The sequence below is a fragment of the Pagrus pagrus genome, assembly GCF_965226575.1.
Source record: "Pagrus pagrus genome assembly, chromosome: 18".
Classification (NCBI taxonomy): domain Eukaryota; kingdom Metazoa; phylum Chordata; class Actinopteri; order Spariformes; family Sparidae; genus Pagrus; species Pagrus pagrus.
In genome coordinates, this window is record NC_140202.1 from 12,381,635 (window position 1) to 12,406,721 (window position 25,087).

The window sequence follows — 25,087 nt, forward strand, 5'->3', positions numbered from 1 at the left end:
CCCCCCCCCCTCCATGTCCCGTAGCAGCCCATATCAGCAGATTTCCGCTCGCTCTGCTATCGCAAAGAGTAACTATGTCCAATTCAGCATTTACGGGGCCAACGCTATAAACACAATCAGTCCATTTACACAAGAGCAGCATCAGATGTTTGTTTTCAGCTGTTGTTCTCCCAAAAGAGTGCATATTGGGGGAATTGTTCTCTACTACACCTGCCTTTTTTGATGTATATAATTGCTACAGTTAGTACACCTTCACAAAGACAGAGAGCAGCCTTAAAACCCACATGGCTCATCCGCATTAAAGATTTAGATTGTTTATTTATTTATGGCTCCTCTTTATGCCTTTCTTTGTGTGAAATGTTATGCATAATGTTGTCGTTAATCATTGATAAGATGGTAACTTTTTCCTCCATTATCTCTGTGCCGACGGCTGTTTGTGCCCATGTACCTGAAGCTAATATATTCAAAAAAGCTTGTAGTCACTTGCTAATTCTTTAATGCAAATATCAGCATATGACAACCAACAAGTCATTTTTTAGGTCAATGTATCCACAACTACAACAAATACAGGCATACATGCTCAATTATATCCACACATACAGTACATTCATAAGCAATTAGTAATGCGGCATCAAAGCAAACCCTGCCTTTACATACATAAATGCATCAATTTGTGCATACCATTATTTTTTAATCATATAACGCTCCAATCAATTGCCTCATTTGTACCATTTAACTGAGTAAATAGCCCTAAAGGAGATTGGGTCAAATCAAAGGGATCAGCCATGGATGGTCTCTGTTTGATCAAAGCATTTGGAGGGGAAACCCCCCAATTAGCTGTGCGGAAGCTGACTAAAAAGGATAATTTGTGAAGGAGGGGAAATATGTAATCAGATGTATCTCCTTGTGGTGCGCCTGACTGTCTTTGTTTATAGTTTTAGTACAGTGTAGTTCCTGAATATTGCACAGGCAGAGAAATGATTGAAAAAGACAGTTGTAAAAACTTAAAGATGCTATATGTGAGAATTGGCCACCTGCCAAATTCATTCTCCAAACAACTCCAGACATAACCGCTAACTGCTGCTTACTGTAGCTGCTGTTATCTGGTAAGCGCAGTTAACCGTGCAGCTAGCGAGTGATCCTATTAGCCTACTCTGCTCATCTATCAGCTATCTTCAATAGATATCTCTGCAACCCAGTACACAGGCGTCTTTGACATAACATCAAAACGGTTATTTATTCACATTCTGTAGATCATTTTAGTTAATTTTTGAATGTTTTCAACACAAATTCTTACATATTGCACCTTTAATGTCGAACTACATAAACTGCAACACTATGCAAGTTTTAGAAGTCAGTGTTTGTGGTTGCACAGTTTTTTTTTTCTCTTATTTTGAAAGTGCCTCATTAAAGGAACAAACAGTAATAGTGATATAACACTGTGCTAGGCCACACAGTGGTTCTAGTAGAGTAATAATATTTTGAGAATCTTGTTTGGGGCTGCAACTAACAATTATTTTCATTGTCGATGACTCTGTTGAGTATTTTCCCGATCAATTGTTGCTTGCTCTGTAAAATGCCATCATATTGTAAAAAATGTCAAGCCATGTTTCTTTGTCCATAAAAATATCCTTTCAGTTGTAGTTTTGTTATTGCGTCCTGTAGTTTGTCTCCTTCTCCTGTCTTCCCCTCCCACTGCGTCGGTGAATGACCGGAGATGAAACACTTGAAAGGCCTAAGTGTTGGAGGGGTCATTGTACTAGGATATGCATGCATGTGTATGGGTGAATTTGTGTTCTCATTGGATGCACACTCACAGCGTCCACACTCGCACACACAGACTGAAGTCCGTTTTGTCTTGACAGGATGATGAAGTGGTGCTCCAGTGCGTGGCCTGCATCCAGAAGGAGAATCGCAAGTTCTGCCTGGCTGCTGAGGGGCTGGGCAATCGGCTGTGTTACCTGGAGCCCACATCTGAGGCAAAGGTAGGCACGGTAACTCCACTGTTGCACGGTTTGATCCTCTCTGATCTGAGAAAACGCTGTGGAGAGAACACAGAGATGCATGTCGCTGGTGTGGGACGTCTTCAAAGCTCAGCTCCTTAATCAAAAGTCATCTATGTTTGTTTACTTTGCAGTTATATTATCAACTTTATGTTCACGCACAGACACTAATATATTCAGCAAATGTCACATGAAGCAGTTTTCAGGGAAGTGAACTGGATGAAAGGACCCGAGAGCTCCGTGGAAACCAGACATCCATTCAGTTCATCCTTGTTTAGGTCGAGCAAAGATTCAGTGAAGCCAAGCAGGGTCGCACAGAAAGGCAGCTGAGCGCGCCATCAAAGCCGCAACAGCATCCACTGCCGTCTCCTTGATGAGCTTTTCTTCCCAGGGTTCACAGACGACGTTGCATCTCTGCGGGCCCATCGTAAGATGATAATTCCCTGAAATTACGCCCCTGGACGTGTTTGATGGATTGTTTCATAAACAATGCTGTCGTTGGTTTTAATTGCCTACAGCTTTATTGCAGCTGAGCAGCACACGGTTGTAAGCGCTGACGCATTTGCTGGTTTTGTGCGACTAAGTGCAAAGTTTTAATTACGACAGTCGAGTTAAATTTAATTGTTTGCCTTCGGAATCAGCAGGTTGCCACCCAAATGCATTATGGAAATTATGCGAGCACATCCTCAACCCTTTTCTTCAATAAGCTATTAGGCAGACGATGATTGGCTGTCGGAGAGAATCGTGACCATCCCAAGATACTCTCACCTTTCGCTGGCCCCTGTTGCTGTGTTGATGATCTGGCATTAATGTTTTCCTACGGCAAAGCCTGTTGACAGCAGGCCTAATGGGCTTTTTCCACATTGATTGTCTTTTAATCATAATCCATTAGTATTGTCTGAGATTAATTTCGCTCGAGCTCTGACACCAGGCACATACAGTGTGTCAGTGTGTGTGAGAGTCACAAGAGGGACAACATGAGGAGGCTGAAAGAGGAATAAAAGATCCATGTACTCCTGGCATTTAGAATTTCTCTTTTCAACCACCTCCTCCAACAGCTCACACAAAGAGTATCTGTGTGTGTGTGCGTTATTGTCCACAGAGGGAGGCGAGGCTTTCACCCCATATTGGATGGTAATTATACCTGACAGGTGTGATGGATGTTCTCCCTGTCTTGCACTTTGTCTTCATTGCCTGCCGGTTTTATGAAAAGGCATCAACCCACCTTTGGGATCAGCACCAGAGAGGTGAAAAAACACAAGATGGCAATTTAGAAGTGGGTCTGGGCGACTGAATGGGATGCCTCCCTTTCCTTGGTGAGCTAGTCTAGTAATGGGGTACAGAACCAGCACGACAGGATGTGGCTGATTTAAGGTGTGCACAGTTTAAATGGCAACATCAATCAGCCTGTGAGGAGCTGGTTGATTGTGATATACGACCAGCAGCTCCTGCCTGTCAGCGACTCAATATTATGACCACTGGAGGGTAGATGCCCACATACCATAATGGCCGTGATGCTGTGTCGTAGAACTGTGTACAGTATGTTAGTCCAGAAACTATCGTTTGATAGTTGGTTTGTTTACGTTCCTTCCTTCAACCTGCCAATTAACAGTTTTAGCGGCTCTTGCAATTACGCTGAAAAGGAATGGCAGAGTACGAGGTCACCTCCTCAAGGCAGTCGACTTTAACCCTTTTTGACCCTCTCTCTAGAGACTTAAATAAAGACGTGATCTATCCTTGCCTACCATCAAGCTACACTCTTTCCCTCGTTACACTACTGCTCATAAAGCAAACGTCAGGGCATGGCCAGGCAGCCGTAAAGCTGTCTCCCCGCTCTGCCCTGTGAGAGGACATCCTGACAGGGCTGGATACTCATCATCCCTTCCGGCTCTTATGGACCTTCATTTCACTGCCTTGCTCTCTCAAGATGGTCCCCTCCCCACCAACTGTTACAGTCCTGCGCCTGGAGAGAGCAAAGGTCGGCCGTTAGTCACCCAGAGAGATTAGGGCGGGGCAGGATGGCTCGCCACCAGGACTTATTTTTTATGATTTCCCCATAATGACACTGCTGGAGAGAAGGGTGTAAACTGGGAAACAGAAAAAAAAGAATATGCCAGACTCCATACATAAAAAATGAGATATAACAAACAAAATATAACGTTTCATTGAGCTAAAGACGGGCTGGTAGGCACCGCTGGACTCTCTTTAGCTTTGTTCTTTGGCATCTAAATGCTACTCACCAACTGTGTCTTTCTGCTGTTTTTTGCTGTTATGTTGGTGTTTTTGGATTTTTTTTTTTGTGGCTGGAACAACTGCCTATTGTTGCAGCTGAAAAACAACACTAGCCTATGAGGGTGGTGAGACTGAACTAAAGCTGTAATTGGTGTTCTCTGTGGGTTCTTCACTTTGGGCGATACCTGTCACATACAGGAAGTCATATTCAGTGTTCAGAATATTTAACAAACAGATATGAGAGAGGCATCATACTCTCCGTTCAGTGCATTTATGGGAGGGTTGAATGTTTCTTTGCATAAATGGAAAATAATAGCGTAAATGAGACATTTCGGATTAAAATAAAATCATCTCTCAAAATTAAACTAATCAATCAATTTGATGCCTAAGTTAAGTGATTGCATATCTGTAGTCTGCAGCTGGCCAATGAGAGTATCCGGAAATATTGTTGGCATGTGTTGCAATAAATCAAGTCATCTCTATAGGGTTTCACTTTCCTACATTTTAATGATCAGATTGCTGTGGCTGTGCACAGTGGTGGTCATTTAAGTCTTAGAGATCTAATGCAGGCATATATAAATACATCCTTTGATACTTCACCCTGAAATTGGGTTGTGTGAAGTTGAAAATGAGGTTAGCTATACCTGTGTGAATGAACCAGTTTGGGAGGAGTTGAGATACTCAGTAAGGAGGTCAGTGAGGGTGTTTAGGTTGATATCATTTATCTTGTAGCCGTACTTCTACTTTCCTCATTGTGTCAGTGAATTTCCTCTATCCTCTCCTGTCCCGTCCTGTGCTGTCCTGGTTTTGGATGCAATTTGGCATCTTGTGCCTTTGTCTAATAGCGCTCTGTCCAAGTCCTGGCTTATCTGAGCGCCGACTGACCTGAGAGCACTTAATCTGTTTCTAAAGTACCTTTTAATGAATATCGCCCACTTGATTAAGACGAAATTGGTTCGAGAGCGGTAAAAAATGCAGTAGTCAGCACAGACTTTAGGGCATCTAATCAGAAGATCCCTGTGGATTCAGGGGGCAGCTTTCATTTTTCTGGCAATGGGTGAATGTTTTGCTTGTGTAACAAAAAGTTCTTTGCATATTAAATCAAAATCAGTATTGTTGGGACAGGTGACGGTAGTGATCATTTCATGATGACCAAGAGGAAAGCAACAAGCATTACATAGTGCATTTACTGTGTACCTCTTCAGGTGTGTTGTGAATCTACTATAACTACAGCAGTGACATTCATTTCAAGTAGCTTTAATCAATGTTTTTATTAACAATGAGTCAAACAGTGGATCAAAACAAATGAACAACAGATCAAACAAGTGAAGGGGTAACTTAACTAGTGATTCAGCCTTTAAGGAGCATTTTAGCATCTTTTAGCTAATTGTTTTGTTTTTTTGGCCCCCGCTGTCACTGCTCTCAGTGTTGATTCCAGGTGAATCAAGCAGCTATTTCCTGCTCTGATAATCCCACTTCACGCTACCTGCCCAGATCCAACCAGTAGACAGACACTGTTAGCAACATAGTGCAACATTTAGAAATTAAGATGTTTGCTACTTCCTAAAGGAGTTTGTAGAGACCAAAAATAGAGCTAAAAGGAGATTGAATATTGGACTTACAGCAGGTTTAAAGCTGCAGTAGGCCATTTTGCACCTTGGTGGTCTCATAACAATAAAGAAGCGGATTCATTGCACAATCCTTGGACATGTGTGAAAATGTCACGATTTTTGAGGGGACCGTGCCCCCTCATGATGCTGATTAGAGAAAATGTTGCCTCAGTAACAACACACCATCAGGAATGAAATCTTCTGAGGTACTCTTGTCCTCTGTAGCATCATTTTTTGATTGCACTTGACAAGACTAAATCTGCTTCATGCAGCTGGAAACTATTACTATGAGAATGTGTAAGAAGAAGATTATGTGAGTGCTGTATGTAAACTAAATAAAAGTAGTCTTAAAAACTCAATTTTGAGAGCTTTCATCTGTGTTAATTTTAAACCCACTCCCCTGTTTTTGCAGTATGTTCCTCCAGACCTGTGCATCTGCACCTTTGTGCTGGAACAGTCTCTGTCAGTACGGGCCCTGCAGGAGATGCTGGCTAAGAGTGGACAGAACAGCGAAGGGGTAAGTACACTATGTGTGCTTACACACACACACACACACACACACACACACACACACACACACACACACACACACACACACACACACACACACACTCTCACACACACACACAGATAGGAAACAATCTTACAATACATACTTCAACTCTTTTCATAAGCCATCCCTGAGTCATGTACTGTATGTCCCATTCTGTTAGACGTTCAAAGAGGAGGTTGTAAAACAGTTTATTGTAATGAATGCAGTCAGCTAGGTTGAACACTCTTAACTTGTTCAGTCACTATAAAGAGATTAATGGGCAAAATAGGCCCATTACAGTGGCCTGGGGACCCCGACTGCAGCGAGGTCCGGGCCCCCATGAATATTGATGAGGATGCCGTGGTATTACTGCAGCTTTTCCTCAAGTGCCTCGTGCACTTTTGCCCATTTGATTAACACCGAGCCTTGAAGGAAAACAGCTTCATTTCGCTGCATATTTTTCTTTGTGAAATAATCTCCCTACAAGCAAAGAGAGCAGCTGGCGGTTTATTTGGCTTTTTCAACAGCTTCAGGAGTCTGTCAGGTGGAAGAATGTGCACAAGTAATCATTGTTTTAGTTGTCTTGTGTTTGCTACTCTCTCTCACTGCTGTGACACATGTGTAATTCTCCCATCTTTATCTTCTATCTTCTGTGTATAATCTCCATCTTCCGCATGATAGACACGCGGCCCGGATCGATGGGTATGTTCAACACTCATACCATTCCCCTCTCATCCCTAATGCATGCCGCTGTAGATTAGTCACAATACACTATTTGTTCTCTTACTCTCCCCCCCCATTGGTGTCCTATAATATGGCTTCTCTTCTATTACACGTCATCTCCGAACATTCGTCTTTACATCAGAAAGCAATAATAATCTTGGATTATGCAGACACCAGAGCCGATGCTTCGAAGTAACTAATGATGGTATGGATTTTTTTGTGTACACTGGGTGAGAAGATTGTGTGTGAGCTCCTACCGAGCTGACAGAGACAAATAGAGTTTTGTATAGACTTCCCAATAAGGTTCCCTGCACCCATCAGCTCTCACACGACTCTCTTTCCACTGCTGGAGAACTAGAGCGGCACCAATGCTGGATTAGCGTCAGATTAACATTAGTCTTGTCCTCGGGGCATTCAGATGGATGTTCATTGCAGTATCATTTGTTTTATGCAATCCCTACCACATAGGATAAGCTCTAATTTGTCACAGTATCTTCTTTTTACTCACTCACTCTTGGCTGTGTGCTAGGAGATGCAATGAGATGATGCAAATGGCTGAGGCCAAGACTTCTGCAACAAGACAGAAAATGATCATGAGCGATGTGGTCAGAATAGCTCTCAGTTCGAGCCAGGTCACTCTATTCATGCCACATGGCTAATGATGGTGAGAATGTCCATAAATCCTCATAGTCTTGACTTCTGAGATAAATGAATGTTTCAGTGCTAGAGCTTTGCTGCCACAGTAGACTCTGCTGCAACAGAGGGACTGAAGTCAAAATCATTGGTTCCACTGGCCCTGCAGGGAGTCTCAGAGCTAGCTGGCAGGGAATTATGTACCACAGCAGAGAAAAAATATTCAAAAATATTAAACGCTAAATTAAAGCTCAAATGGGCCCATTTTACTGCTGGTCCAGCTTCGTTTCTCTTGCATCAGCACCTTCTTAAGGCCTTAATGAAACACTTGAAGTCCAACTGAATTAAGATAGCATCTTTTTTTCTGCTGCAGCATACGTGTTCTGTAAAACCTGTTTTATCCTTTGAGAAAATATCAGAAACCAAAAGGGAGATAATGATTTTAGATGCTCTTTTTTGGCTCCCTGATGGTGCCTGCATTTGATATACATTTTTCCGAATACAGTTAGTTCTCTGCTGTGTAGATGGAGCCATTCAAACAGCTCACATTATATTAGAGGTGGGAATCAAGAACCGGTTACAGATGAGAACCAGTTGTAAATTTTCAGTTATTTTTATCAATCCCCCAAACAAACATTCACTGGCAAAATAGTGTACTGCTAATGTCATGTTTGCAGGCAAGATAGCTAATAACAGCATAAACAAACTGCATATAAACCTCCCTCATCCTAACACTCAACTTCAGCACGGTCCTTACTCTTCAATACCACCACTAGCAACACACTTTCAGGCTTGTTAGCTACAGCGCAAGTATTTTTACTTTGTCTTTTAGTCCCTGACCGGGGCTCAGCCTGCCAACACAGACATGCCCCTCCGGTGGCTGAGAGTAAAACGAGTATTTCTGATCCCCAAAGACCTTTTTCATTCATTTTCATGTAAAGTAAGCTATTGAAAATGAAAAATGTGACTTACAATAACTAAATGTGATTTCAGTTGGACTTTAATAGTGTTGCGTTTCATACTTGCTGTCAGACTAGTTGGAAGATTTCACACCTTATTTGCCTTTAAAGCAAACACCCCAGAGGCTTTTCGATGACTAAGATTGGCCATTTTTACTGTGTAACTTCAGTGTTTTCTCTCTCCTCACTTTTATCTGTTTTCGATATTGTCTACCTATTCATCATTCTTCGCCTGCGCTGAAATGCCACTGGAGGAAGCGCCATTAAAGGGGAAATGGAGGTTGAATATGTCTCGGCTGAGGCTCTGAAATCAATACGTCTTTGAACAGATGGGCTTATCAATAGATGGTGGCTGGAGCAAATCGGTAGCGCGGGCTGTTTAGCTGGAAGACACAGCTCGTGTAAATGCCAACCCCTGTTTAGCTCGATATCCACCAGCGAGCATTCTTGTGTGAATTTGTCGTCGCTCACTCAAAAGGCGCTGACCTGTTTGATTTGAGGGTCGCTGGTCAAAAGTGCAAATGATGACATCAGCCGGTCAAAGTAACAGAGATGCACCGACATCTGGTGTGCCCTAGTTTCTTTTCCTCCTCTATCACTGCCACTTCTTTTTTCTTTTAGCTTTATTGAGAGAAACCACAGCACTGCGCCCACACACACACACACACACACACACACACACACACACACACAAGCGCACACACACACACAGATAATGTAATGTGCTACAGGGCTCACACACTGGGAGGCTGGGTCCTGCTAAATGTCACGCCTTTAAATTGATATGAGGATGTCACTTGTGGTCAACAGCTGGACAGGAAATAGAGCACACTGCTTGTTTCTTCTCTTACACCTCTTTGATCCAATAGTCTTTCCCTTTATGGTCCAATGAACTGAGGGTAATACAGTTTTACTCATTGCAGTTGCTCGAGGTTGTATTGACTTTTTGCTGCATTGTGTCTCCACATGTAGAAGATTCTTTTTCCTCACCCATATGAGCCACAATTTCCCTCACTCTATTCTATCTGTATGACACAGCGCCCAGCCGTGGGATAAGGAAGTGAGCGGAGGACTTGGGGTTTATTGGTTGTGGTGATTGCAGCTGGATATGCCTCGCCGCATTAAGCTCAGTACCTCAGCCAGCGTATAGCAGTAGCCAGAAGCACAGGAGAAGCCTGGAAGCCAGTGCTGCAGTCTGCACGACACAACTGCATCAAATCACAGCCTGGCTATTGTCCCTGTAGCCAGTCGAGGGGGATATACTGGGGAAAGAGAAAAAAAGAGAGAGAATTCAAACAGAATCAAAAACAGGCTGTGCATGGTAGGATGTTTTCACAAAACACTGCCATGATTCACATGATTCATGCATCTCAAGAGTTTCTTAGCTTTGGTAAGTCTTGACCACATATCATTAGTGTCCTGCAGTGGCCATAGTTTCAATTTAATGTGACATTTTATGGTGTTGGCATTGATTCAGAAATCATTTCTGGATCTTGTGCCAGTGGTATTGCTCTGTAAAATGCCAAACGTTTTCCTTCATCCTGCTCAAAATATGGCATTTTGACAGTCACATAAGCCCCCAGAATAGGGCTGGGCAAATAATATTGCAATATTTTCCTGCTATATCGCGATAGACAATATATATGTTACTATTTTGGTCCCCTCAAGCAAATATCACCATATTTTTGACCATATACCCTGCGGTGTTTCCCACACATAGACTTTACTTTGGCAGGCCGCCCAGGTATATTAACGGCCGTGATCCAGCCTTTAAAACCAGGAAAAGACAACACTTATGCCACATCGCAATTTAATGAGATCCAAATCTAAGATGATATACAGTCTCACATCACTATGGCGATATAATATCATTATATTGCCCAGCCCTAGCCAATGATTTTATAATAATTAGTACCAAAGACGAAAATAAGGCAGGTGCAGGCAGAAAGGCTCAGGAGAACAATAGTCCTTTCTTAATAATGACACTCTTTCTTACCTTAATGCTTCCTAGAGGCTCATAAGGAAGGTGAGTAACATGGGAGCTGCTTGCCGAAGAAAACCAACAAAAGCTCCTATTTATCCCCTTTGCATCTCTACCAGTAGAGATATCATCTGTTCCCCTCCTGCATCTTAACCCAACCCCATAAGCGGTGGAGTCACTCCCTGCTAATGTTGACATTGCATCGGAAACTGACAATAGTTGTGCATCCTTCCCACATTCCTGTAGTCGGAGTGCTGGAAAGATGAGTCCGTATCCTGTTCGCTCATGGATACAGGAACCAGTAACACCATCTCCTGTGGCAAGTCAGATTGCATGTCTTCATTGGCGAGATGGGGTGGCAAACCCTCCCCAGGAGATGTGTGCCCCCGAGCTTGAGGTCATCATCGTTGGCGCGAAGGGTCCTCGCTGAGGTCAACTTTCAGTGTCAGAGGTCGGATGTGGATTGAGGCAGTTGGAGGGAGACCACTGGGGCTGTTCTGTCAGGGGCTTGAGCCTGACGTCTAACTACTTATTATGTGTGTGTGTGTGTGTGTGAATTATCTCCGCAGGCAGCACAGAGTGGCGGACACAAGACTCTTCTGTACGGACATGCCATCCTCCTGCGGCATTCCTTCAGCTCGATGGTAAGAGCTCACCGTCAGTGTCACCATCATGAAAACAAGAAATTCAAACCTGATAAGCAGGAATTTAAGGGACACTCCGCCAATGGTACAGATTTAAGGTGCAACTTGCTAGAAATTTAGTTTAAAGCATTAAAAAATGTACTAAAATTATCAACAAAATATGAAATTCTTTTATTTGTGTTGATGAGATATCCACTGAAGTTAGCATGCTAGCCTCAGGCCTGAAAACCTCTTTCTGCCAGGTTCTAGCAGTGTTAACAGCAACACTCCCCTGTTAGTCTAGCTAGCTGCACGGCTAACTGAGCTAACAAGGTAACAGTAGCTACAGTCATAAAAATAATACACTTAGCAGCAGTTAGCAGTTACTCTTATGATATGTTGCTCCTATTTGTTGGGAGCATGAATTCAAGGTGGACAATTCTTACGTATTGCACCTTTTAAATTGTATTCACTCTTCTGTATAGTGGTGTCAAAAGTATCAAAATATGGATACACATCAAAACACCGTGTTTTGATCAGCGGCATCGCACTCCTGTAACACTGTTGGACTCAAATGATCAAAATAAATACAGCCGAACCAGCGATATCACCTTTATTATTCCACGCATTCTTCTTCCTTTTCAATACCTGCCGCCTACATTCCCCACAATGCAATTTAGCCGCTGTTTGACGTCACTGGAGGCAGTTTATCAGATTACTCACAGCTACCTGGAGCAACAAAAGGGTTTATACTACTTTTTTCACATATGCAGTTGTACTCCCCGAGACTTGTAAACACACTTTAATGTGTAAAATTGGTGGAGTTAACCTTTCAGCGTCAGCATTTGAGCGAGGTCCTCTGGAGAGAGAGAGTGTATATGACGTCTGTGTGGTTTGATGTCTGTTGACCACAGTACCTGGCCTGTTTGAAGACATCAAGGTCACAGACAGATAAGCTGTCCTTTGATGTCGGCCTGCAGGAGGACTCAACAGGTAAAAGAACACCTTTGGCATATTTTTCTTTCATCCGCCTCTTTTTCCTCTTTCATTCTCCACGGCTCTGTCTCTCCTTGTTTGTCACTCTGTCTGTCTCTCCCTCCCTTTGTCTCTCTCTCTCTCTCTCTCTCTGAACCTCATTTGTTCATGAGCGTGTGTTTTTTTCCAGCACCTCAGATAATATTCCCTGTAGAGAACTGTAGACATAGTGATGATTAAATCTCTGCTGCACATTCGATAGTCTTGTGGTGGTATCCTGATGCGTGGACTTCCTATTTGCAATTATTATTTATTACATGCCATGCAGCAGATGAGCAGTCGCCTCAATGTGACTTAAAGAGATTGTTGCCGTGGTGCGTGCACATGTGTCCAAATTGTCATTCCTGCCTACTCTCGCCTTATTGCTTTATCAGTAATTACAGATGACATTGTGGCAGTGGCAATGTCATGCTCTCAGAGCTGTTCGCTATAAATGAGTTCATTTGAATAAAAATGTGGAGGCTGTGTATATATACGGTGACTGTAAAGGAATTTCCATATGTGAAGTATATAGTTGTAAATTTGTCGATATACATCTCCCACTGCTTCATTAAATACTTCAACGTAAGGCATCAGCTGAATCTCCTCTCTCACCTGGATTGATCAGATGAGACGACAAAACCGAAAAACCTGAATGGCGTATCAGAGAAATGTGACAAATGCAGATTCCTTCATACAGGCGTCATTAAATGGTTTGATAAGAATGAAAATGATGCAAATCAATTGAGGGAGAATGAAGAAGGTTCCAGAAATGAGGAGGTTTGTGTTGTTTTTTTACCCTCTGAGTTGTCATCCATTTGTCTCGCTCCAGGTGAGGCCTGCTGGTGGACGATCCACCCGGCCTCCAAGCAGAGATCCGAAGGAGAGAAAGTGCGGATCGGTGACGACCTCATCCTCGTCAGCTTGTCCTCAGAGCGATACCTTGTAAGTTCATTGTTAGCCATACATCCCTGGATGCTGTGGCTAGTGTTTGTGTGTGTGTGTGTGTGTGTTTGTGTGTGTGTGTGTGTGTGTGTGCATAATGTCGAGGTCCCTGTAGGCGAACTCTGCTTCTCCTGATGTGACAAAATTTCAGATTATCCCAATCCTGTTACCACATAGTGCACTCTCACCATGACCTCTTCTCCTGCAGGAGGCTTAACGTTAAAAGCGTCAACTTCTTCCTCCCAAATGACTGCGAGACTGCTAACAATTGCATTAAGTAATGTTTGATTTGCACTGGAAATGTCTGCTTCAGTGGATTATGACTTCTTTAGACTGCTGCCAGTGCCGTTTCAAATGAGCCTCCGCTGTTATCATCCTCCTTGCATCCCCACATCCAACCGCCATTAATAATGATTATGTTCCTATTGCACTTCTGAACTGACCTTTCCAGCGCTAGGCTTCCTTTAGTATTGGACCTCCCTGTCCCCTAAGCTTAGCATCATAGCACTGTGCTATGTTATCCCTGGGAAACATGTCCCCTGTGATCCATGAAGTTGGTGACAGCAGCCAGGCGGTGTTTACCCCCCCGTGGCGGCGGGGGCATAGCCAGATGACCACTATCGCCTTACAGTCACTGATGTCAATCTGGTAGTCTGTCCCCGCCGTCGTCCTGACAGTGGTATGTGGGGACAGCACCTAAGGGCTGCAGAGGGACTCTGGGGAGGGAGGATCAGGACACAGCTGCCACAAAATTTGTTGTTTGGAGTTTGACACACAGAAATTGTGGAAAACACACCCATGTCCAAACACAGTCGCACACACATGCACAGCATTACAGCCCCCCAGATGGTTTAAATCCCCATACTCTCATGGCATCTGTCAGTCAGTGAACAGGCTGGAGTTTTCTTCTGGATCAGTGATTACAGAGAGTTTCAAACCTAAGCTGAACTCTGCCCGAAAAGTCAACATTTGATGTCGAATTTTCAGAAATCCAGTGTTGAGCTTCTCGAGATTCATTGAAAAACAAAAACATTTAGCATAGTCTTATTGTAATAAATCATCTTATTCTGTAAAACAAACATGTAGATCCATGCAGTCTTTGCCCGCTTACATTCTGTGACAGTTCAGCCCATACAGTGTCATTGGTATTGATATATGCAAATAAGTAAATGCTGGATTTTATTTCCTTCTGTCCTGCAGCACTTATCCATCTCAAATGGCAACATCCAGGTGGACGCTTCCTTCATGCAAACCCTGTGGAACGTCCATCCCATCTGCTCCGGTAGCAACATAGAAGAAGGTAGAGACTGCACACAAAACCTCAGCCTTCATCGTTTTTTCCATTTCATTATTCTATAGCATTTCTTCAGCTTGCAAATTAAATGATTCAAGAGAAGAAAAATATATAAATTAAACATTGAAAGGAAAGGAGCGGGTGCAGGCTGTCAGATGAATGTAAATAGAGTATATCTCAAGATGGGTGCGAGTTTCCACTAATTAGTCAAGGAAAGGCTCCCAAACGTTCAGAACACTTCTGTGTTTCTGAATTAAATGAATGTAGCTGTTTGATAAGAAAGCATCTCATGTAACTTGGAGGATCTGGTTATTTCCAATCTAAAAGTACAGATTTTTAAAACCCACTTTCACATCTGAGATGACAGGTGTCAAAACGGGAATTGAAAGTCACCATATCTAAGTCATCTGTCCTTCCTCCTCTGACAGGCTACCTGTTGGGTGGTCATGTGATGCGGCTTTTCCACGGACACGACGAGGTGGTGGCCATCCCAGGATCAGACCAGAGTGAAGAGCAGCAGAGGTGCGAAACACAAACTTGATCACGCTAGAGTATTAGGGGATACACTGTGGTGATGGCAAAGCAGTTATGTAGCACATGAGAAGCTAACTGACCTGTAAGTTACCTACCTCAGCTCCCACCTTGCTTTATAAAAATGCCTCTGACCAGCGTGACACTGGACTCTCCGGGGGGCCAAAATGGCCACTGTGTTATTTTTGTCCACAGTGTAGCTGCTTGGTGCCAACACAGAGGAGGTAGGCTGCAGAAAAAAATGGCACACTGGGCTCAAAGTGGGTCAAAACAGCGGGCAAGGCCCATTCACATTTGCCAGGTGCCAGGAGATGTGTCTTCCTCCTGGGCACCAACACATACACACATGGTCTATTTTTAGAACAGAGCACGGCGAATGTGAGGGGCGGGATTAGATATTAATTTCCAGCTCTGGCCTTTTTCCCACTGTTGTCCTTGAAATCAAACAGACGGAGCAAGCTTTTTAGAGGTCTTAGATTTTTCTGGGGCAGATCAAACACACTCCAAGCTGTCAGCAGGGGGTGATGAGCGATTTCTTTTATCTTTGGGCCCAGTCACCCATATCGCTGATAGACAGTGTAGCTGTGGGTTATCAGGGCGCGCATGTCTCTGTTTGAAGGATGTGATGCTGTTGTCGGCAGAGTAAATACAGCCCGTGCTCTAGTGTGTGTGTGTGTGAGTCCAACATCCTCCCAGTGAGTTTCAGTGTGACAAATGAGAGCAAAGAGGTGGTGTTCTTCGAAGCCAGGACGAATGACCTTGACAACATCAGCAGTGGCTAGACATTTTAAAGCATCCCACTGACAGACCACCCACTCATTCTTCTCTGGCATCCCCCAGGATAGTCAACTATGAGACGGGTAAAGCCGGTGCCAAGGCCAGGTCCTTATGGAGGCTGGAGCCACTCCGAATCAGGTGGGCTGAGTTTCGCTCGATCTGTTATCTATCCCTTTCCTTCCTGTTTCTGACTACCTATTTTATTTCTTTTTCAATCATTCTCCTATTTTTCCATCCGACCAGTTTTTTTATTTTAGTCCTCTTTCTCTTTTTTCCTCTCTCCACCCATTTGTCCTTTCCTCCCTCTTCCCACCTGTGATTTAACGCTGCACTGTGGCCTCTCCGTCTTTTCATTCCTCTGTCTCCCTCCATCTTCCTCTTAGCTTCTGTCCTTTGATCCTGGCTATTTTACAGCCTCATGGGGATGCAGCTTCCTTTTTCCTTTTTGTCAAAATCACTATTTGTCGCATCATTTCAACCCTGGTTTGTTTTGAATTTCCTAAACAGGAACAAAGGACATAATTAGAGAGATGTTTTCAGCTATTTGATAATCATTCTACCACATGGCATGCTGGATAATTAACAGCTGGCAGCAATGTTTGGATCAACTAATTAGCTGATTATAAAAGGCAGCTTTTGTCTCCTTGTATGTTTGCATGTGTGCTTCATTTTAACCTGTTGGTGCGACCTTCCTTGACAGCTGGAGCGGGAGCCACATCCGCTGGGGTCAACCTTTCCGACTGCGGCACCTGACCACCGGTCACTACCTGGCCCTGACCGAGGACAGGGGGTTGGTGCTGCAGGACCGGGAGAGGTCCGACACTGTCGCCACCGCCTTCTGCTTCAGAGCCTCGAAGGTTAGTACACACAAGGGCACAAGATGTATGCACTTGACTCCCTGCTGCTCCTCAAGGTGACCTGCGTCACATCGGCTCAACCACGCACTTTCTCATTAAACACCACTGGGGACGATCACCTCTAAACCTTTACCAACGAACCGCCCACTCCACTCGGACGGGAAAGTCACCATTTTTCCAAGGACAATGAAAATTATTGGACCAGTGAAAGCTCCGCCGTAGAGGTTAATTTAGCTGAACTTGCAGACTCTGGCCGAACTGACCATTTAGCCTTACTCTGTGTAATGGAGTTTCTAGATATGGCCGGTGATTGCGAGCCAATTAGTGACCCTTCTGATGTGGATTTAAAGCACGCATTATAGAGCACAAGTGAAGTCATTTATCACTGAAGTCCTCACGTCGATTATGGGCTGCAGTTATATCTGATCCTAATAGCAAAACAAATACAATCATCTCACTGTGATGGATGGAGCCATAAACAGCAGATGCAGTTGACATTTGGTTGGTTGTTGATTAAGAATAAATCTGCATGCAGAACGTCTGAATATGCACATTTTATGACTGAGCCAGCGTGCTCATGCGTTCCACCCTGACAGCTTTTGACGTTTTCATTTTCTCCCCTCTGTGCAGGAGAAGCTGGAGCAGAGCCCCAAGCGGGACATCGAGGGCATGGGGGTGGCGGAGATCAAATACGGGGACTCGCTCTGCTTCATCATGCACGTGGCCACGGGACTGTGGCTCTCCTACCAGGCACCTGATGTCAAATCTGCACGTCTGGGTCCCCTCAAGAGACGAGTGAGCGGAGACAAACACAAGCACGCACACGCTTTCCCGTCTTCGGATGCAAAGCACATAGGAAAGCAAAACAAAACTAATAAATAAATGAGATTCCTCGGAGCGGATAATTATTTTTAGGGTAATGAGTTGATTGAGTTAAGATGATTGCGTGTTAGTTTGGATCTCTGCCTTGACTAAATATAAACCCTGTCCCTTGGCGAGTGTGGCAGAAGTGATAGAGGTGTGTGCGCGATAATGTGCACGACAATGAGTCCTCCATGTAAACACAGCCAGATAGCCTGTAGTGTCAGCACCTGTGTTCCAGACATTGTGGCTCAGAGCTGGCTGAGGACGGCTGGACACTTTCACTCCATTAAATGACTTCCTCTTCCTCTTTTGGTCCCTTTCCCTCCTTTTTCCCTGCATCCTCTCATGGCTTTGTCTCACACTCTTTCTCCTCCTGGCCTCTCAAGGCGTGCCTGCATTCTGAAGGTCACATGGATGACGGGTTGACCCTGCAGCGCTGTCAGCACGAGGAGTCCCGCGCCGCACGAATCATCCGCAACACTACATTGCTCTTTAACCGATTCATCAGGTATGTTTGACAACACTGCCATCCCACACTAATGCACCGGTGACGTGATGACACAAATTGCCCAATTAAGCCAAATTACAGTCCAAATTTGTCTTGAGTCACTTTATGGGGGTAATCTGTAAAATGTCCTGTCGCTGTCATGTGTTGCGCAAGCATCTGGTAGAGCATCATTATTTCAAAGAGATGATAAAACGAGAGTCCCTAAATGCAACACATTGCCAAATCACAGATGAAGCCTAAAAACGACATCTCAAAGCCCCCACGGACCCTCACACAGTCCAGACAAATTGTGATGTAGCGTCCCTCTAGGCTGCGAATTCACCCAATGGAGAGTTGAGCTCTGGGCCTGTGAGTTTTGACTGAGTGTCGGTGCCGAAGCCCCAGACAGCTCACTCAGTGGTCCAGTCATGCGTTTCCAAATGGCAAACATTGCGACGGCGTCACGGCTACGCACGGCCAGCTGTGAAAAAAGGAAGCCACGGAGCACGTAAGTGGATGCATCCAGTGCCCATATTTGTTATCAAACGGGCTGCTGTCTCTCAGGTCGGGCTCTGGGGCACTCACGGCAGGAACATGTGAGAGTCTGTCAGCCTCCCCCCCTTACCCCCCCTGAGGCTGTGACACATACATCTCCCCGCACCCCTCCCTCGCATACGACAGGAGCTATTTTTAGCCGGCGAGCGGAAATCAGCATTTCAGCATGGATGAACCTGTGGGCTAAACATTGCGTTAGTCATCACAGCCTCTCCTCCAGTCAGCTCAGTCTCTACCAGGAGGGTATTCATTTGTGATGAATGGGTGTATTTTGCAAACTATACCTGTCTGAATTTTGTGTGTTGACGTGTCTGTGCTCTTTGTGTCTCCTTCCCAGAGACCTGGATTGTCTGGGCGTTAAGAATAGGGCACTGGTCTCGCTGCCTGTTGAAGAGGTGCTCCAAACCCTCAATGACCTCATCGCCTATTTCCAGCTCCCTGACGTTGAGCTGGAGCATGAAGAGAGGCAGATCAAGCTGCGCTCCCTCAAGAACCGGCAGAACCTATTCAAACAGGAAGTGAGTTTCACCATAAAGGAAGGCGTAGCGAACTAACAGAGCATGAAATATCAATTAATAACACCGCGAGCTGTTCCGCAGTGCAGCAAAATATTAAAAACTCCCTCTGTAGTCAAGTTTTGACTCGTGATTTAGGCAATTTGAGTAAGTGACAGCACATATGAGCGAGCCGAGAGCAAATTGGCAAAAGACAAAGTGTGTGAATGGCCAAAGCAGTTGATTCTTTGCTGTGTGTTTGAATGCCATCATGTATTTGGAAGCTTTGCGTTTGAAGGCGTCAGCACTTTTTGGTGTTATAAGTTTCTCCCGAGGCTGGCCCAAGTGCACTGAAGCCTTCCACTAAGCCTCCAGGACCTAAATTGCTTTCATCAATTACAAAATGTCAGCTGCCTCACTGAGGGGGCCTGTGATGTCAACAATCCGAACTCCCCTTAGCTCCAACAGCGTGTTTCCTCAGGCCAACATGCACGAGTGTGAATTAGCTCAATGAAATATACAAATGCCATTTTTTGGTGCATATTTCAGCAACTCATCTCTCATCTCACTTACCTGTCTTCCCATGATAATACACCAAAATAGCACATCTCTGTCCCGCCCCTGATATATTAGATTTAGAAGGTCAATTTGTCACCATAGAGACCTGACTAAGGATTTTTCCTGGCATTATAAATCATCTCAAATTTCCATTTTATCTTCTCACCCTCTCCATTTAGCATATCTGATCACTATAGATATTCCCCTGTAGTATAAATCACTGTGACACAACCACCAAATGGGACATGAGAGAGCCAAAGGGCTGCGTTCAGGATGGTTCACTAATGAGAGCTTGTTTTTAAAGGCACAATATGTAAGAATCAGCCACCTGTCAAATTCATACTCAAAACAAAAAAGGGGGCAACATATTCCCAGAGCAACCGCTAACTGCTGCTAACTGTAGCTGCCCTTAGCTAGTTAGCTCAGTTAGCCGTGCAGCTAGCGGTTCGGACTGGGAGCTCGGGGACCAGGGGAGTGTTAGTCTTTACGCCGCTAGCTCAGGAGCTTTGGACCAGGATGGGCCGTGGCTAGCTGGTTAGCATGCTAACTTAAGTAGATCTCTCTGCAACATAATACATAGACTTCATAAGGTCAAGACTAATTATTCACGTTTTGTTGATAATTTAACTTATTTTTTTAACTCTAATTCTAGCATATAGCCCCTTTAAGTCTGAATGCCATTGTTTAAATTGCCTGAATTTCATATGTATTTTTGAATGTGGTTATGTTATATGTGATGTTCATGTGTTGCGTCTCTGTGCATCCTTCAGGGCATGCTGACTCTGGTGTCCAACTGTATCGACCGCCTGAACGTCTACAACAGCGCCGCCCACTTCGGCGAGTGTGCCGGGTCAGAGGCCGGATCCGCCTGGAAAGACATCCTCAACCTGCTGTATGAGCTGCTGGGTAAGACACACACACACACACACACACACACACGTTGCTAAAATCAATCCCAGAGACGAGAGCTTGAGGATGAAGTAGCTGCGAGTGTGTGCTGACCGGGTGTTTAACCAGCCATTTACAGACGTCTCATAGTGGAGGATGGGATGCTGCCAGAATTCAGACAGCTCGGCATGTACACACAGACACATAACTCACACGCCATAACTCTCTAACACTCACATACATACTCACATTGTTGGGGAAAGACTCGATGGCGTGTGGCCCGCTGCAAACAAAGGAGCTTTGCGGTTTATATGATGTGCTTCCAACAATGTCAGTCGTCATACACACTCCAAATTTTGGGTGTCCCCTATTGGCCAGATGGCTTTTAATCCATTGGATGTCAATTCTCATCACAATGCTGTTTCCCGTTTTGTTTGCGCGCTCTCACTGTGCTCTTTGTGTTCCTATAGCACAACGTCATCAGCAGAAATCACTTTAACCTCTTGCACTGCCAACATATGCTCTGTCAGACGTAGACGTGTCTCGCTAAAATGATCTGGCAGGAAGAGTAGATCTTTTTTTGCTCTCCTTCTCTTTTCTGCTCTTTCTGCCTGCTGTCTTCTGCTGCGTCTGACGAATACAATGCTTGGCTCGAACATTTCCTTCAACATCTGTGACATAAAAGATGCATTTGCGAACAGGCACGATTTTCTTCCCGTCGTGATTTGGCTGTGCTTTGTTCCCAAAAAGAGGGTGTGGGTAGCCAATATGTGAAGTTTATCAGTCACGCTGCTGCGTTGAAGCCCCTCTGCCCTTCAAGTGTGTCCTTCACAATCTTATTTACACTGATTTCACCTCCTGGCTTGTACTGTATTAGTGTTCCAGCCACGTCTCTCTCTTCCACCGTTCCCTCCTCCACACACCTGCTCCGCCACAGCGCTAAGTGGATTTGGGATGCCTCCCTCCTTTCTTTTCCTGTCTGTCTGCGTTGGGTGACCCTGTCTTTTTTTTTTTTTTTTTCTTTTGAGGACGTATGTGGGTGTGTGGGGGGTGTTTGTCCGCGTGTGTTTATGTCTTTTCTCCCCTTGTGTCATTCCCTCCTTCTATCTTATGCATCTTCCAAATTAATATGTATTAGGGTGTCAAAGCAGAACCTCTCTCCTTCCTTGGCTTTTGGCGTGCATATAAGGTGTCCACCTTTGGGTGACATTGTTTCTGCTGTAGTGTAACGGGATCCATCGCAACACTTCATTCTTTTCATATTTGACTCATGCACACTTTCTTTGTACCCTGCAGCGGCGTTGATCAGAGGGAACAGAAACAACTGCACCCAGTTCTCCCACAACTTGGACTGGCTTGTTAGCAAGCTGGAGAGACTGGAGTCTTCATCAGGTACGCTCATTATCATTCTCACTCGTACTGAGACATCACAAAACTACCTAGTTCCCTTTAATACTAATCCAGCGCTCCTCAGCAGGGACACAAGTCTTTAAAAAAAGACATAAAAAGATGACGCTGCTCACTTAAAGATTCTATACATACCTCTACTTTTAAATGTATGGTAAAGAATGTATAAGCAGCCCTGAGTGTTCCCTGTTGATCTATGTGGGCTGGATGTCTCATTGACGAGTGTCCTCTGCGGTGTCTTTCGCTTCTGCGGGTGTTAACTAATTGATGAATTTGCGGCTGTTGCAGGCATCCTGGAAGTTCTGCACTGCATTTTAATTGAGAGCCCCGAGGCCCTCAACATCATCCAGCGAGGACACATCAAGTCCATCATATCGCTGCTCTACAAGCACGGACGCAACCACAAGGTGAGCAGCAAAGAGCGCTGCTAGGGTGGAGGGTTAATCTGGGGTACCGTCTCTGCAGTGATATAAGATAATTACACGTGGGCTTTGCATTTTCATGTGGAACGTGGTTGAGATACAAGGAAAATGTTGAATGAAATAGAATAGAAATCACATACTTATTTGAGTAAGGTAATAAAACAATGAAATATAGTCTTAAAAGAGTAGTTTGACATTTTGGGAAATGTGCTTTGGGAAAAATGTATATGTCCGTCAGGTTAGCTAAAGTCACGAGCCAATTAGCTTAGCTTAGCACAAAGACTGGAAAGAAGGGGGAACAGTTAGCCTGGTCTTAAAATTTGCTGAACAGCAACTACATCTTGGCTGAGACTACTAACTTCCCAAGATATAGTCCTGCAATAAAAAAAACCCCATTTACTGTAGATGGCACATTTTTGTTTATGCACTTTGGTTTTTGTACAGATTAAAGGTGCAATATGTACAAATTTTAGTTTAAAACATAAAAATAAAACATTTTTAGCATCAGAATATGAAGAAATAATAGTTTGGACCTATGTGTAGAGATATCTAATGAAGTTAGCATGCTAATCAGCTAGCCCTAGGCCTGAAAACGTCTTTCTCCCACCTGTGCCAGTGGTGTAAACACCGACACTCCGGCTCTCTCTAGCTGCACGGCTAACTGAGCTAACAAGCTAAATTACAGTTAGCAACAGTTAGCTACTCGGGTGATACGCTGCCCCTGTTTATCGGGAGGTCAACTATACCAATTCTTATGTATTGCACCTTTAAATAAATCAGATATAATGTGGTAATTAGTGAGCCTTAGGTGTTGGTAGGTGAATTTGTAAGCTAATGTGGACAGAGACTAGCTGCTTCCCCTGTTTTTGTCCTTTATGCCATGCTACAGCTAACCGGCTGCTAGCTCCAGCTTTATTTTTACACAGGAGTGGCATCATTTTTCTCGTGTACCTCTTTGCAAGGAAGCAAAAGAGTTTTTTTTTTTCCAAAATGTCAAACGGTTCCTTTAAGATGCACACTGAAATAACTTGGATGTTGTCAGAAACTTTTAGTGAGGCAAGAAAGCACACAACAGCCACTGAAAGTGCCTGTTTATCTTGCATCCAGTCATCTCCAGTTCTCTCCTCATTAGGCTCGCCAAAATGCTTCACTGGATGCACATTCATTTCCATAACAGTTCCCTTTGGGCCTCTTTGTCACCTCTTCTTCTCTTTAGCTACTAATTCATTGTGCTTACCTTCTACCAGCATACAAACTTCCATCCTTGACAGAAGGCTCCTGGGGGTTTGGTCGCAGTGTGTCCCCATCATGAATCAATCAGTTTAACAGTGAAATTAGATCAGGAGCAGGCACTCAGCTGACCCGGGTCATAAATCAGACAGGATGTATCATTTTGCTGTGGAAGCAGGAGGAAAGCGCCAATGATAAAGCATAGGGTACACTGGTCCGTCACCCTTGGCTGAGCTTCCTGGCCCATTTAATTCTACGTCTTTGTTAGGTTTACATCAAAGGGATATTATTGGACATGTTTTTGCCCCCACTAAGCATCTCTGAGTAATTATGCAGTGGTTGCATGGTAAGAGCCTGTCCCTAGAGCAGCAACCTGGACAATGATCAGGGACAAAGATAATAAGTCATTTTTGGAAAGGAATGGAGTCATATGCAGGGTTCAACAAAGAGGTCAATGTGTAATCAGTTATTGGGAACTGTTGTTGATCTTCCTCTTGATATTGTTGCTTATTCCTCCCCCCTGGTGCCTCCACTTTCTTTTTTAGATTCTGGATGTGCTCTGCTCGCTGTGTGTGTGTAATGGCGTAGCTGTGCGAACCAATCAGAACCTAATCTGTGATCACTTGCTGCCCAAGAGAGATCTGCTGCTGCAAACCCAGCTGGTCAATGATGTCCAGAGGTTAGAAAGCCATCCAAGCAAAAAACGCCTCCTTTCAACATCATGCTTCTCATACTCACACTTTAAACTAACATTTAAAAATGCAGTGGTTCAAAGTACGGTACTATGGTCTCCTTTATTACCAAGTGATTAAAGCCCTAGTCTGTGATTGGTGCAAGGAACGGGTTGCACCAGCTATTCGTAAATCCAAGTTTGTAAGTAAACCTAGTCAGCTCTGCTAACAGAGAGCAACAGTAGCTAATGTAAGTTTAGCAATGGAGTCCGCTAACGTGAACTAATGCGCAACTTCCAAAACAACAAAGCAGTCCCACAGAGCCTCTTAAGGAATATCAGGAAAATTAGGTCTTCGTTAGTGAAAGAAACCAAAACATGCATATTAGATGAATACAATGTATACACTTTTAAGTAATTTCATGAAATAAGGCAAATACATTTTCTTTGGAAGTTATTGTAAGCAGTCATTGTGTTTGGTTCTACACATATAAGACTACATGTCCAGTATAGACCATGTACACAACATGGTCTTTAATTGGACAGTGAGCCACGCACACTCAGCCATGACGTGATGGTTTGTACAGTGAAGCGCTGTATAAGGAAATCTCCGGTTATCTTGTACTATCCTTACCCAGCTTTTAATCGCTGTACGATAAAAAAGAATCATTTAGGTGAGGTTGAGATAATTATAACTCAAGTTTTATCTCATAAATCTCTCTGGCTCATATTCTTGACACCAGTGAAACGATCCGCTTTGCCCTGCTTTGTTTCAAGATATCGACACTTTTAAAGAAC

General features: G+C 44.1%; 1 protein-coding gene across 5 annotated transcripts in view; it reads left to right on the forward strand.

The window, feature by feature from the left end:
* The window catches only part of LOC311274225 (ryanodine receptor 3), a 114,662-nt gene that overhangs the window by 23,529 nt on the left and 66,046 nt on the right, over window positions 1-25,087 (forward strand). For 3 of the 5 annotated variants that reach the window (XM_084381716.1, XM_084381717.1, XM_084381719.1), the window contains exons 2-18: window positions 1,866-1,985; window positions 6,258-6,362; window positions 10,704-10,718; window positions 11,243-11,317; window positions 12,211-12,289; window positions 13,143-13,255; window positions 14,456-14,555; window positions 14,978-15,071; window positions 15,921-15,995; window positions 16,558-16,714; window positions 17,345-17,509; window positions 17,965-18,086; window positions 18,958-19,138; window positions 20,443-20,578; window positions 21,857-21,952; window positions 22,256-22,374; window positions 24,165-24,298. In XM_084381716.1, coding sequence (XP_084237842.1) covers window positions 1,866-1,985; window positions 6,258-6,362; window positions 10,704-10,718; window positions 11,243-11,317; window positions 12,211-12,289; window positions 13,143-13,255; window positions 14,456-14,555; window positions 14,978-15,071; window positions 15,921-15,995; window positions 16,558-16,714; window positions 17,345-17,509; window positions 17,965-18,086; window positions 18,958-19,138; window positions 20,443-20,578; window positions 21,857-21,952; window positions 22,256-22,374; window positions 24,165-24,298 — 1,886 coding nt within the window. The remainder of the gene's footprint in view (window positions 1-1,865; window positions 1,986-6,257; window positions 6,363-10,703; window positions 10,719-11,242; window positions 11,318-12,210; window positions 12,290-13,142; window positions 13,256-14,455; window positions 14,556-14,977; window positions 15,072-15,920; window positions 15,996-16,557; window positions 16,715-17,344; window positions 17,510-17,964; window positions 18,087-18,957; window positions 19,139-20,442; window positions 20,579-21,856; window positions 21,953-22,255; window positions 22,375-24,164; window positions 24,299-25,087) is intronic. The other 2 variants (XM_084381718.1, XM_084381720.1) reach the window with 1 other exon arrangement.